General features: G+C 42.8%; 1 protein-coding gene across 1 annotated transcript in view; it reads left to right on the top strand.

Annotated features, from left to right (window-relative positions):
• The window catches only part of SLC9A4 (solute carrier family 9 member A4), a 57,619-nt gene extending 42,816 nt beyond the window's left edge, over positions 1 to 14,803 (top strand). The window contains exons 9-12 of the mRNA XM_060169551.1: positions 4,335 to 4,431; positions 7,666 to 7,797; positions 8,549 to 8,636; positions 14,448 to 14,803. Of these exons, the coding sequence (XP_060025534.1) occupies positions 4,335 to 4,431; positions 7,666 to 7,797; positions 8,549 to 8,636; positions 14,448 to 14,803 (673 nt within the window). The remainder of the gene's footprint in view (positions 1 to 4,334; positions 4,432 to 7,665; positions 7,798 to 8,548; positions 8,637 to 14,447) is intronic.
• The last annotated feature ends 410 nt before the right edge of the window (positions 14,804 to 15,213 follow it).

Below are 15,213 nucleotides of genomic sequence, written 5' to 3'. Positions count from 1 at the left end.
AAATTGTCATTAACACCTGAGTGTTACTTCTCATCCCTTGCTTGCTAATGAATCAGAAACACCATCACCTTTTTTACATGGGGAACATTTCCAGGAGCAGCCCTGAGGGCACCTTTGTATAAACAGAAAGCTTTCTGCCATATTTCTCAGCGAGACTGTTTTCGCGGTTGGTTGGTTGGTTTGCGTGCTGCCCACTACATGGCTTTAAGGAAATTTCTGGTCCTAAAACGGGAATGTGCTAACAAATATTTATTGGAAACACCGTGCTGAGCCATATGAGAGCCTGAGGCAGAAAAAATGATCGGGGATACTGATCTCGTCTTTATTTAAAATGTTGATATATCACTCATCATGGATAACTTTGCATTCTTTTATTTTCTACAATATTGCCTTCAAATCCTACTTCACTTAATTCCTGAACTTTGGGGCATCCCCTTAGCGAAGGGGAGTACTAGGGCACCTGTTATGTGCCACAGCCTGTGGAAGCAGACGGTCCCTGCCCTCAGGGAGTGCACCCCTGGAGCAGGGTCTTGATAGTAATAAAATAGGGCACACAAACATACGATCATAAAGTCCAGGGAGCTGTGAGAGGGTGAGAGGGAACCTCATCTGGTCCCCAGGCATTTGACCTGTTCACTGAAGGATGGATGAGAATTAACTCAACGCTCAGCAGGAGGGCTGGACCTGGATGGATGCAGGCAGTTTAGACCATGAGGAACTTCCTCAACCTTCTGCTCACTAGTGATGTAAGCACTTGGTCTAGGAATGTAGGGGCACTTATCTCAAATGAGAATCAGTCTCTCATGTGCTAAAATATATTTTGAATCTCTGTACATTACGTTGCACTGGTCATAAGCAGGTTTCCCAGTTCCTAACCTCAAGGCAATTTTTAAGCCAGTTTCATTTAGAGGATGCCCTTGTGTTGAGTCAATTATTTTTCAGACATTGACTCAAGATTAGTAAGAGAGCCTTCTAGGTTGGAGACATTTTTTCCCCCTATAGCCCAAACCGGTTAGTTAACCGAGGTGGGAGAGGAGATTTTTTAAACCGATATTTACTACAAGTTTAGTATTTAAGTTGCATTCATTTGATCTCATCAGAAATCTGTAGGACGTCAAGCAAAAAGGAATTCCTCTCCTAAGATCAAAGCAGTAATTTCTTAAAAAACAAACCTTCATACAATAATAGGAAAAAGAAGTGTGTACTCAGCTCACTTTTTGTGACTCCGTATGAAAGGATAACAACAAAACGCACATATATTTTTTTTCTTTAGAAGTTTAAGCAATTGTTCTACAAGAGGTTTAGATTTCCAAACTCTGTGACCTTCAGGAGAACACTACCCCTAGAAGCTGTCTGTGGCACACGGCAGACACTGCTGATTCTAGGGAATTCCTTGACTTTTACGTACATTATTTTATTTGACTCTCAGAACAACCCTATGGAATAAATAGACTATGGACTTGGATTATTATTCTACCTCTAAGGCACCTTGCTTTACCCATGAGTAGGAAGTTCTTAGAAACATCAGTGGGTAGAGGCTCAAGCCGATTAAAAAATATTTGGTTACTATTAAAGAGAAGAGATATTAAAATATTTATAATAAAGATGTTAAAAGAGAAGAAAGTGAAAGATAAAAAATATTTATAGTAAATGTATAGGCATAACACACTAAGCTGTGCGACTTCAAGATACTGTCTTTAGAAATTCCCAAATAGTTACAATGTCACGTATTAAAAAGCACAGATTAATTTATTGCAGTTGAAGAATTTTTAAATTGATCACATAACGACAGGTATAAGTTCACAGTCATGCATTCTGACACCAGAGACACTAGTATGAAGGTTCTGATGCTACGTTCACTTCCATGATGGAACGTTGCCTTGTAGGGAGCCGGGCCCACAGCTCTGCATTCTTCACTCGTTCTCAGTGTTGGTCACCTTGGTGACCTTTCTAAGAAGACACAAGGCAACCACATACACAGAAGAGCTGTTAGTACCATTGTTTACTTAGTGGGCACATCCTTCAGTCAACATACATTTCCCTGGATTTCATGTATAAAGCTAGTAAAAGAGGATGGATTCCTCCAAATAAATCAGGAAATATTTGACCTTTTGGGACTTCGTCTTATGGCATGAAGATAACATCTACTAGATTTCATATCTCTATTGCTGTGTTTAGAACTGAAACCTCTTTTTACAGCATTATAGCATCTGATTTTTTTTAAAAAGTTAAGGGAAATGTCAGCTTTTTATTCAAATACATTTAGATTCAGATTTCCCCAGTTTGATTTCAATGGCCATGAAATTACCAGTGGTCTTTTATTTAAGGTAATAGAGGTTTCTTTTATATCTTGTTCCAGTGATGAGACTTTCACTTTATAATTTTACTTTTTTGCCCTAGAGATTACTAACATTCAGTTTTTCTGAGGATTGTATCTTTCCTGTGCTCATGATATCATTTCAGGAGTGATTTTGCTAACGAAGTAGCAGGTAGGAAAGTCCATGCATCAGTGATTGCCCGAATCAATCATTCATCCTTCTGATTCTATAGCTGCAGCTTCTCAGTGTGAATAAGTACGAGGCAATGCTGCCGGGAACCCTGTACTGCACATCCAGCCAGCAGCCTAAATGGGCTTGAACTGAGTCTGGTCCTTCCCAGAGTGGTTAATTATAAACTGGGGAGAATGCCAAGTTAGATTTCCTATCTCAGGTTTAACTTTACCCATAGTTTTTTCCTATTTGGTCATTTTATTATGAACACACAAAGTGGAACTATTTGATTAGCTGTTGTTTCTGTTTAGCAATAGATTCCTTCCACCATAATAAAGGAATGTGTTCAGATTGTGGGAATGCGTGGGTGTATCTAAATCAGAATAAATTTTATTTGAAGGACATTTAAACAGTTAGGTTGAAATGCCCTGATAGTAATGTTTAAATCACCGAGGGTGGTAACTGAATATCAATAGTGTTGACGTTTGCAGCTCCGCGATATGGAAACTGGTTTCAGTGATTTTGTAGGAAGGGCATTAGTCAGTCGACAGATCGCATTGCTAAGTAAATGCTGGCGTCCTGTGATATCCAGTATCCAAGCCCTTAAAAATCTTTTACCCATTGTGCATTACTTACAAAAATATCCTTGCTATGTATGACGATATCGCTACCAATGTTTGGGGAAAGGGACTTAAAAAGTGGCCTGTCTTGAAACCAATAACTTCTTGTCTCTATGGTCAATTATCCTAAGACCTGTGCAAGCAGGTACCAGCACATCAGCACACGTGTGCTTTTCAAAAACCTGCAGCCAGAAAAGAAAAAACATCGCAGCTCTGTAAGGGTTTATACCAATATGTCAGGGGAGGTAATAGTACTGAGAGATGGGTTTAATTTTCTTTAGTTCTCCTATTTTTGTTGTTCCTATGTTCTACAGTGAGCGTATATTATTCATACAGTAAGTTTTTAGAAATTACCACCACTAGACCGAAGTGATTGAAATCAAATATGTGTGTCACATGAGAATTCTGCACATAGCGATGTCATGACTGAAATCCTCGGAGGACAATTGTTCATTGACTGCTAACCTGGCCATGACTTGGCTTTTAAGCCCTTTTTTTTGGGGGGGGGGGCGGGGAGGGAGGGGTGCTTATGGTGAAGAAGGCTGAAAGAAGTCAACTGCTTCTAGAATCTCAGAGGGTCCAGTGTCTCTGAGCTGGCCTGATTTTCATGGTGGCAATGGTCTAATTCTCCTCGTAAAATATGATTTTAGTTTCTTCCCATTATTCTTTAACTAGAGATAAAGTCCCTAAAGGGACAATTCCAAGATAAATGTACTTATAAAGGTACTCGTAAAAATTTAGTACCTCATAGATTAGTGCTATTCAAAATGTGGTTACTACATGGTGTTGTCCGTGAGCCTTGAAGGAATAATCTTATTTCTGTTGAATCTAAGAGTGAAACATTTGGTTTGCCCTTTGTGGTATCCTTTCCAAAAATGTATTTCCTAATCATTGATTTTTATTGTTTTTTACAAACGTGTCTGTTCCTAATAGATACGGAGGAAAAAAGTAACTGGTTTGCCATGACTTTAAACTCCTTTTTAAAAATGGGTTAGAGAAATTCCCATATACAAGCTATAGGCAAAGAAGCCACATGCTCAAAATGTAAGTCAAGACACACATGCTGACATTTCATATGAATTTACTAAAACAACAGGAAAAGTTATGTTAAAAACATAACCTTTACGTTTATCAATTAGAACTCCTGAAAGTAAATTCATGCTTTTGTGGTCCCCTTGCCAAGATGGAAGAATAATGCTTGGCTTCCCTCCAATGATGTTTCCAGGGCCCAGAGGATACAAGAAACCAAAAGACTCTCCCCTGAAGATGTGGAGTCCATGAGGGACATTCTGACACACAACATGTACCAAGTTCGACAAAGGGTGTGTATAAGACGTGTCCCTGTTGCCTGTCCTGGGATCCAGTCCTCCAGGAATCAGTTCTTGTTCATGTTATTCTCTCCAAAGCAGTCTTCTTGATGAACAATTTCTCTCTGCTTAGTTTGGAGAACAGAAAGTTAATTGTTATGTTTCTGCAGCAAAATCGGCACCCATGGTATAAAGAGAAATGCAAATCCAGTTGCAGGCCCTAGGGGTCAGGCTGCCCTAGCCCTGCAGCCCCAGAGTTTTCCAGAACCAGCAGGGCTCCCTCCCCCTCCAGAGACAGAAAAGCAGTGACACTTATCCACCACGGAAGAAAGATGGCCCCAGGATGCCTGTGATGGTGGAGTTGTCCCAGCGTGGTTGACTGTAATAGAGCTTAGAAAACTGAGATGGTTTAGATTAGAATATCGAAACCACATTGCTGAAAGCCTAAGATAAAAAAGGAGACATTTCAGGGACTTCCCTGGCGGTCCAGTGGTTAAGACTCCAAGCTTCCACTGCAGGGGTCATGGGTTCGATCCCTGGTCCGGAACTAAGGTCCCACATGCCGCTAGGCCAAAAAAAAAAATATATATATATATATATACACACACACACACACAGACACACATATATATATATATATATCCACAAAAAGGAGACATGTCAGGCATAGTATTTTTCAATTTTGGAAAAGGGTATGGAGGCTATACTAGTACTTGGGACCTGGCCCAAAGTTCACAGCAAGAACATTTCAGGGACAGTAAGTGAATCCTCCTGAAACTTTGATTTAATCAAACGGTATTTTCATTTGTGTCCTCTAATTAGGAGTTCTTTAAGTTTGAGGATTCAATGGAACATCCCAATTGTTGACTAGGGTTAGAAGTGAGTTAACTGTGAGGGCCTCGGTTTTGGTGACCAGGTCATGGGACTCCAAAAACTCATCTGGTCAAAACTCATCTTCTCCAGTAGAAGATGCTGAGGTCAGAGGAGTTGTTTTTTGACTTGTTTAAGATCTCAGAACGAATCTGCATTGAGAGCCCATGTCTGCCAACTACCCACCCACAGCTCTTTCCATGACTTCAGAATTACATGGTCCAGGGCAAGGGAATGTCTTCTGGCTGCCGTGCGGAGAAGGTCAGTGATGAAGGGGAATGTGTCAGCAAAAAGGCCCTGCGCCTGCGGGAGGAACCCAGGTCAGCGACACTCACAGCACACGTCGAGTACATTCAGCAGCTTTCAAATCATTCCAGGTGAAACTGTCTCAGCAAGACTATCACATTCCGCCTTAGATGAGTAGTTAAGAGCTTCCTGGTTTGAAGAATGCTGGCCGGCTTAGTGAGGGCTGCAGTCCAGAGGGTCGCTGGTACTCAGACGTGCCCCGTGGGGGTGGAGGTTGAGTTTAGGGAAAGTCCAGAAATAGAGAGAGAGATTCTGGAACTCCAAGCCGCCCAAAAATGAGGCTAACCGTGCATTCTCTCTTTTTTATCAGGTTCCTAAGTAATCACCTTTCTTCTTCTTTTATCAGACTGACCTCCAGGTTTCTCCCTTCTAAGCTGTGCAGGACCTCCCTTCCTTGTTGATCACCTAGAGCCAGTAGGTGATGGAAACTCCCACGGGGAGAACATACATAGTAAACAGAGGGGGACTCCACCCCCGAGATGGCTTTTGCTTCCTCTTTTATTACTTGGGAGAATGACTCACCAGTCCTACCCTTTCTGTCTTTCCTTTCTCATCCTAACCTTTAAAAAAAATTTTTTATAATATATTTTATTTAAACCACTATATCAAAAATATTATTTCAACACATCATGAATTTTAAAAATTACCAATGAGATATTTTATACTCTTTTCTTTTAAATTAATGTCTTCAAAATCAGTGTATAGCTTATTCTTACAGCACATTACGATTCGGATTAGCCACGTTTCTTTTCCTTAAAGCCTCCTTTATTTTTCTTATTTTTAAAAAACTTTTATTTTATATTGGAGTATAGTTGATTAACAGTGTTGTTGATTGACAAAGGTGTACAGCAAAGTGATTCAGTTATACATATACAATATATCTATTCTTTCTCAAATTCTCTTCCCACTTAGGTTACTACAGAGTATTGAGCAGAGTTCCCTGTGCTACACAGTAGGTCCTGGTTGGTTATCATCCTGTCTTTTTTTTTTTTTTTTTTTTTTTTTGCGGTACGCGGGCCTCTCACTGTTGTGGCCTCTCCCGTTGAGGAGCACAGGCTCCGGCCGCGCAGTCTCAGCGGCCATGGCTCACGGGCCCAGCCGCTCTGCGGCACGTGGGATCTTCCCGGACCGGGGCACAAACCCGCGTCCCCTGCATCGGCAGGCGAACTCTCAACCACTGCACCACCAGGGAAGCCCTATCATCCTGTCTTTACGTAGTTCATATGGCTCCTCTCCTCTGCCATGGTCCTCTTGCTCTCTTGAAGGAAAAACCAAAGGTACAATCCCGGACAACTGTCTGTCTGCTTTGTTGCTAGTGGGAAGTCTACAGTTTTGAGGCTTGTCACAAAAGGTGACATCTGTAGTCCTCTAGTTTGGGTGAAAGAGATTCCCGTTAAGCACTTCGTTAACATCTGAGGACCATGCTGGTCTGTGGTTCAAGACAAATTTTCACTGGCCTCTGTGAAGATAAGGAAGACATTTTTCATAAAACTAAACTGATTCAATTTGAAAAACTGTTCTGTATCGAAGATCATGCCCGTCCTACTACTTTGGTTAAAAGACTTTTTCCTTTTTGAACTGATGGTGGTGATACTAATGGGCTGATTTTTTGTGCGAATCTTTGATTGGCAACATTTTAAAATAGCAACCATCTAGACATTGCCGAAGTCGTTTTTAAATTCCCCTGATCCCTAAACAGTAACCGCTGGCCTAGCATAACGAACGTGACCTGGGAAAGAGAGTGTGTGTTGGCTGGGGGGGCACCGAAGTCTGTGGGTACCTCGGGGGTGATCACTGTGGGAGGTCACAGGGGGACAGCGCAGATGGGGGGCACTAGCCTGCGAGCCAGACGCAAGGCTCCCACCGCAGCTTGGTCCTGAGGGGCTGGCCCCGAGCACAGACCTTTCCTCCGGGGCCACAGCTTGTGCCTGTGTAATTGAGGCAAACGCTCAGAGGACCTGAGCACCACCTGCTCGCTCTACTAGTCTTTGTTCTTGGTTTTTCCACGGTCTCCTGAGGCTGGAAGTTGTGCTGAGATGTCTGTACATGTTTGACATCCCCTTCTTTCTACAGACCCTGTCCTACAACAAATACAACCTCAAACCCCAAACGAGTGAGAAGCAGGCGAAAGAAATCCTGATCCGCCGCCAGAACACCTTCAGGGAGAGCGCGAGGAAAGGTCACAGCCTGCCCTGGGGAAAGCCGGTAAGGCGGAGACACTGACTCACCTGAGCTGGGCCGGGCGGAGCAGGGCCTTGTCAGGTGACTACCTCAGTATTTAAACAAACAAACAAAACCACTCCCTGGTTGACAGAAAAAGACAAAACTAAGGGGGTACAGGACACCAGACACCCCCTTCTCTGGGCCTGGGCCCTTTGGAGCCCAAAGCATCGGTCCACGGGGTATGTGGCAGCAAACTGCCCTCCAGGATGGGTCAGTGACTGGGACACACTCCCTGGGCTGTGAGGCTGGACTAGCTCCCACGGTGGCCAGGGACTGGACATTCCAGGGGACCATCCGTGGACAGGGACCCTGGCTCTAGGAAGCTTACTCCTCCCCCAGGGAGATACAGGGAGGAATTTGTTCTCCCCACGTCTCTGGGACCCTATCTTCATGGCAACCACTGTGCATCTGAGCTACTCCATCTGAGGCCATATCCAAGCAATCTTACTGGGACTCTGAATGGAGGCTGGGTCTGGAGTAGCCCCTAATCTCTACCCTAATGTCAGCAGGGCTGCAGGAGAAACTTTGAGAGGTTTATCATGGTCTATTTTATCATGAGAGGGAAAGGACATATACTGAAGGCGGAGGCATTTTGTTTCCCTTAAACTGAAGTAACTGAAAGGCAGTGATCCGAACACGATGCTGCAGAGTGGGTCTGTGTCTCTCACTTTGTCGTGTGAAGCTGTCAGTTGCGTGGCTAACTCTGCTTTTTATTTCTCCTTGTTACCCACAGGCTGGTACCCAAAACATCCGCTACCTCTCCTTTCCTTATAGCCATCCTCAGCCAGCAGGCAGAGATGTGAGGGTGGCTGAATTCACAGGTAACCTGCATCCCTGGCTGCTTCTCTTTTCTGGAAAGGTTCAGATGGTAAACTGTTTCAGGCTTGTGGGCCAAAAGGCAAAATCAAGAATATGAAAGTACATATATGACAAGAAAAAGAGAACACAAGTATTTTATTATTTGAATTCAGAACTATAGTGATGAACACTGAAATTTGAAATTCATATAATTTTTACTTAACAGGAAATATTCTTTAAAAATTTTTTTTCAGCCATTTAAAAGTGTAACAACCATTCTTAGCTCAGGGGCCATACCAAAAGATGCATCAGAGAGATACACCTGGGGGTCATCAATTGCTTACTATTATTATTTTTTTATTTTTTGCGGTACACAGGCCTCTCACTGTTGTGGCCTCTCCCGTTGCGGAGCACAGGCTCCGGACGCACAGGCTCAGCGGCTATGGCTCACGGGCCTAGCCGCTCCGCGGCACGTGGGATCTTCGCGGACCGGGGCACGAACCCATGTCCCCTGCATCGGCAGGCGGACTCTCAACCACTGCGCCACCAGGGAAGCCCCAAAGCTATTATTTTTTAAACGTGTATATAAAATGATTTTCTATTAGCATAAAGTGGCATATAATATATATGATATGCCATGTTCTCTAGTTTAATATTCCTAAAATTTTAAGACTTGGAATCACATTGGAAATTTGAATAAACTAAACACATAGGATTTGAGAGTTAAATCTTTGAAGAGTGAATATAATTATTCCTTACAATGAAACTTTATTTTTTTCTGATATAAAAACATGCTTGATATAAAATCAAAGTCAGCCAGTGGAGAAAAGCATAAAAAAAAATTTAAAAGCACTCGAAACTCCAACACCCAAGATACTCACTATAGAACATTTTGGTAAGCATCCTTCTATAATTCTATCTATATCATCCTGATCTCTACCCTACCTGGACCTGATACAAACAAACAAAAAAAAAAATCACAAACACACAGCAAGGTATTATACATAAACTCATAATACAGTCATTGTTCTTCAATATTGATAAATTGTCTAGTTCACTCAACCATACGTTGTGGACATATTTTAGTATCAACAGATATGAACCTAGTAATCATTTCATGACTTAATAATAGTCAATTATATGAAAGCCCCCTAGCTTATTTAGCAAAATCCTTATTAACAAATATTTAATGCTTCCAATATTTAATGAATATAAGCAAAGATATCTAATAATTTCTTTGGATTACTTGTGATTGATTTTTGCTCAAATAACCAATTACTCCCTTAGTATATATTCCTGGAAGCAAAATTTTTAGATAAAAAATTACGTATATTTAAATTTACCTTCAGATCAACAGTTGTGAGAAAGGTGATTTCTGAACGTTTTCAGCATCACTGGGCTATTCTGAGTTAACGTTTGAGTAGTCTACTATATGACAGGATAAAATCTATATACCACAGTTAATTCTCATCTGAGTCTGTTTGATTTTCAGTGAGGTTGAACATCTTTTCATATTTTTAGAGGCAACCATATTTCTTTCGAGGAAGTTTTTGTTTCTGCTGTTGCCCATTTTTTTCTGCTTTTTTTTTCTTAAAACGAATTTGAAGAACACCATATAACACGAATATCACCCATTGTTTCATATTTGCTGCCAATAATTTTTCCTAAAGTTTCACATTTATCATTTAGTTTTTAGATATACTTGTCTTCAAATTTTTGTATTCTGATTCATCAAACCGGCTCAATCTTCCACAGAAACATTAGAAAAATGATTCACCAAGTAATTTAAAATCTAGAACTTTCATAGTTTAATTTTTTCAATTTCAAGCCAAATGGCTAATAGTTATTTTGATAATAAAGATATTTATCTTTGTGTAGGTTAAGACAGAGACACATTTCAAATTGTTTTCAAATGGCCATGCTCCTGCACCAGCACCTTCTTTTCCAATTTTGTTGTACTAGTCATTTACCCCTAAACTAGAGAGTTTGGACACTTAATTCTGTTTCATCGATCTAGTCATCTATTCCTACGTCACACTCTTCTAAGTAGTATTATTTTATGTTAAAAAGAACTATAATACAGACAAAAGCAAACAAAACAAAAGAACAGCAAGCATAGGGTGTATAATAGATTAATTTTTAAAACTCTTCCTGGTACAAGCAGCTGGTGCTATTTATGTTGCTTGAGTGATAGAGAACACGAAAGCCTCACAGTCACTTCTTGAGATGAATGTCAATATCACAAGCTACGGTAGCAAAAAATAACCACACAGCAGCCTCAGCTGAGCACTAATGTACAAACACGTTATAAATAACATACAGCGGGATAGTAAAAGAATACTACACCTTACAAAGTAGGACTTATCCCAGAGGTGGGGTTGTTTAACATTTGGAAAACACATTTACATTATTCGCCAGATTAATAGGTCAAAGCATCCTTTCAATAGATGCCCTAAAACACATCTCACTCACGCTTTCAATAAAAATCATAAGATCCTAGGAAAACACATATAGGACTTATATGAAGACAACATAAAACTCTCCTTTTCCATGCTTCATTTCCTCTCTGTAAAGAGGAGAATGTTGGTACCTCCCACATACAAGTGTTGCCCTGAGTGAAGCCATTTGGTGCAGGTAAGACTCTTAGAACAGTGCCTGCAACCAAGTAAGTGGGCAAGAAATATTAGCCATTATTGATTTTATTACTAGTGAGGGGTATCGAAGAAGACTTGACTTGGGTAGATAGGGGTGTTCTTGAAAAGAAGACGGTACTTTAGAAATGCCAGTTCTGGGCTTCCCTGGTGGCGCAGTGGTTGAGTGTCCGCTTGCCGATGCAGGGGACGCGGGTTCGTGCCCCGGTCCGGGAGGATCCCACATGCCGCGGAGCGGCTGGGCCCATGAGCCATGGCCGCTGAGCCTGCGCGTCGGGAGCCTGTGCTCCGCAGCGGGAGAGGCCACAACAGTGAGAGGCCCGCGTACCGGAAAAAAAAAAAAAAAAGGAAGAAATGTCAGTTCTACATGAGTTAATCTAGACGTGGAATGAAATCTTAGTCCCAATGAATTTTTTTTTCTTTCAAATGTGCTCAACTGGTTCTAAATTTCATTCGGTGAGGAGAAACAGTGGGTAACCTAGAAATCTGTGAAGGAAAAGTGAGACTTGTTTTATCAGTTATTCTTAAGTTTTAAAGAATTATAATAATAATCAGGATTAGACTGAGATAGTCCTCCGTGGGTATCTGGGCACAATTATTTGCATCCACCTTCTCTCCAAATCTGAAGCCTTTACGCACCAGGACAAGGTCAGGGAATGGCTGGAGGGGCTCTAGGGGAGGTGGAGGGAGGTGTAGCATCCGTCAGGCAGCCCCCTGATGTCCCCCGCAGCTAACCAGGCTGTGACGTGCAGAGCACTGTCCCTCTTCGCTCTCCCCTTGTCCGCCCGTGTTAGGACACCCCTTCTCTAGATGTCTGGGTGCTCCCTGCTGGATTGCAGGCTCCACACACTCCTCCAAGCTCCTTTGCCTTTGGGGCTCCCTTGGTGTTGTAAGTAGAGAGGTCCTGCCTGGACAACCCTCCTAGAACCCAGGAGCACTGGGGAAGGTGAGCGACTTCTGTGGGTGGAGTGTGGCGATGGTTGCCCTACTATGTGAATGTATCTAATGCCACAGAACTGTACACTTCAAATTCATTAAATGGTAAATGTTATGTTTTATGTATTTTACCACAGTTAAAATGAAACAAAACAAGACCATGGGGAGGGCAAGGTCCGGGTCTCTAAACAGCCTTTGTTGTATCAGGAGTGGGTTAGGCTCCGCCCTGCCCTGAGCAGAAACCCTTTCCCTGTCTCTCCTTCACCCACCCCCCGGTGCCCGTGTCCAGAGGTTAGAGCTCTCAGCCAGGTGGAAGGTAGAGGAACAGACACTCAGATTTTGCTGCAAAGGTTTCCATTGATCTCTCCCTGGAACTGCACTGCCTGGCGCCAACCTGGAGGAGGACTGTGCAGATAGGAGAGTCCCCACCCTTCCTCCTTCCGCCTTCCACTTTCCAAGCAACTCCTTCTTCCCGTTTTGGATGGATCTAGTGACTTAAGTTGAGTGGAAGCTTGCAAGTCACCTGCCCAAGCCTCTCCCTAGTTCTAGGACCCCACTTATCAGTAACCAGAAGGTGGGCAGGAGATGCAGCTGGAATCTGTCCTCTGAGGGGGACCTTAGCTCAGAAGGATGGTTGGAAACCAGGAGCGGGGCTGAGGGGAGACAGAGGAAGGAACGGCTCTTGGGGGCAGAAGGACCAGCTGTTGTTTTCTTAGTTAGCGTTTCAGGCACCAAAGCATCAAGAGGAACTCTGGTTCCAGACCAGATCGTAAGCACAAATTAAAGGGAAGTCCTGAAAAAATGGCCAAATATTTTAACTCACTTTTTTTAAAATTCAAAGCAGCTGATTCCCCTCCTCCCACCTCCCACCCCCTCCTGAACTTCCAGACAACCTTCTCAGGACAATTTTGGTCACATTTTTGGAAAAATAGTATTGAACAGGATATTTGAAGTTTTTCTGATGTCCCACATTCCAAACACATTTTATCAAGTATAAACCTGTGTACATATTAGTTCTACCTGTGAAGTTTTTGTTTTGTTTTTTAGAAGGAAGTAGAGAGTGGGAGAAAGAACCCTATTTCAGATTTAAATATAGATCTCTTAAAGTACCTAAGTTTTCAGGAGAATATTTAAAGGGAAAATACATGTATAAGGTGAGAACTTGAAGAAATGAGAAGAAATGAGATTTCTGAAAAATCCTCCCTGGAAGGCATGTGCACAGTGAAGGAGGGAAAGACAACGTCCCGGACGTGGTTTAGATATCTGGAGGGGACATGACATAGGTACCCAATGGCTGCCCTGCACTCCTGACGGAGCTGTCCTGACCCACACACAGCTTTTATAAAGGAGACAGGGACAGCCTGGGGAGGAGCAGATGCCAGCTTCTCAGACAGGCTCTGCTCAAACTGCAGCCCCATCCTCACTGTGTGATACTGAAAGTCACTTAACCTCTTAAAAACCTAAGCCTCCTCACCTGTGAGATGAGGCTCACAATTTTCCTCCTCTCAGAGTGCTGTTGTGAGGATTAAATGGCATAACATGTAAAGAGATCAGCACCGTGACAGCACAGAGTAAGTTCTCAGTAAGTGGACGTTCCCATCCTTGTTGCCGTCGTGGGCCAGACGCACCCTGTGCACACCTCACATCCTCTGAAAGGAAGGCATCACGGCTGTTTTGCTACTCGTGACTCTGCTGTGGTCCTGTCCCATCCCTGTTTCTCTAAGATTAGCTATTTCAAGGTCAAAAGGATGAAACTCAGATTTAATGATTTCTGGTAGCCACCGATTAAAAATCAAACGTAGAGTTAAAAAATGAAAAAAAAATCAAAACAAAACAAAAAACCACAAACAAACCTAGATAAGATCCACCTTTTCATATCATAGTACCTTGGAACCTTCAGCTTACCATTGGTCTTTGACAACACAAAGCATCTTTTTGTGCTTTATGGCTAATGGATCTGATTTTGTGAGAAACACTCCCTCATTTCCCTGGGAGAGACCAGCCGGACGCGCAGGTTTCCGTGCATTTCTGTTTATTTCTCACACCGCGTCTATAGCTTCTACTCCACCCCACCTTGGGGTAGCAACCTCGGAAAGGGAAAACCATGCTGACGAGAAAGGTGAGTGAGTGTAGGAGCTGGAACAGCAGGAGGACTCTTCTTCCCTCTGAGTTCTCTCGCCTGGATATGAAGTCTCCACTCCCTGATCTTAAGTCCTCTTCTTTCCTCCTTCGATTATCCTTTCCCAGATCACGACGGCAGTGACGCAGAAGTCCCCACCATCATGTTCAACACACACTCTCCAACGGGGTCACTTCAGGAAGGACGACGGACACAAGAAATAATCCCGATGAAGAACTTACACAGAGGAGGGAAGTCAGCCCACTTGGGCTATCAAAGAAATAGGACCCAAGAAGAACAACTGGGCGGGGGCAGAAGGGTGGTTTTGAGGCCCAAACCGCTCTTTCACGCAGTAGATGAGGACTTCGAATCTGGGGAGGAGAGTGAGGAAGAGGCCTCAGCCATTGGGTCCCGATGGTCAGCTGAGCACAGACCCAGCAGGGACCTCCAGGGATCCCATAGCCCTTTGCTCCAAAGCAAGTAATGTCACGGTCCACAGGATTGTGTTGGGTTTTTCCAGAGTCCATGTTCCGATTACTGTGAAAGAAGGATGTTCAGAGTTCTGAAGAGAGCCATTGAGTTTTGTTCTTGTTTATTTTTATTTTTTTGATGTGGACCATTTTTAAAGTCTTTATTGAATTTGTTACAATATTGCTTCTGTTTTTTTTTTGCTTGTTTTTTATAGTTTGGTTTTTTGGCCACATGTGGGATCTTAGCTCCCCGACCAGGGATCAAACCCACACCCCCTACATTGGAAGGCAAAGTCTTAACCACTGGACTGCCAGGGAAGTCCCTTGAGTTTTGTGTTTGTTCCTGGTTTTGGGAAGCTATTGTGACTCTCTAAGAGGCAAGGAGATTCTTCAGAGGGCTGGGAACCGACTCGCAGTCTCTTCC

This window comes from Lagenorhynchus albirostris, chromosome 13, assembly GCF_949774975.1.
Source record: "Lagenorhynchus albirostris chromosome 13, mLagAlb1.1, whole genome shotgun sequence".
Classification (NCBI taxonomy): Eukaryota; Metazoa; Chordata; class Mammalia; order Artiodactyla; family Delphinidae; genus Lagenorhynchus; species Lagenorhynchus albirostris.
Note: the sequence above shows the minus strand (reverse complement) of the source record. Positions and strands in the feature narration are given on the sequence as shown.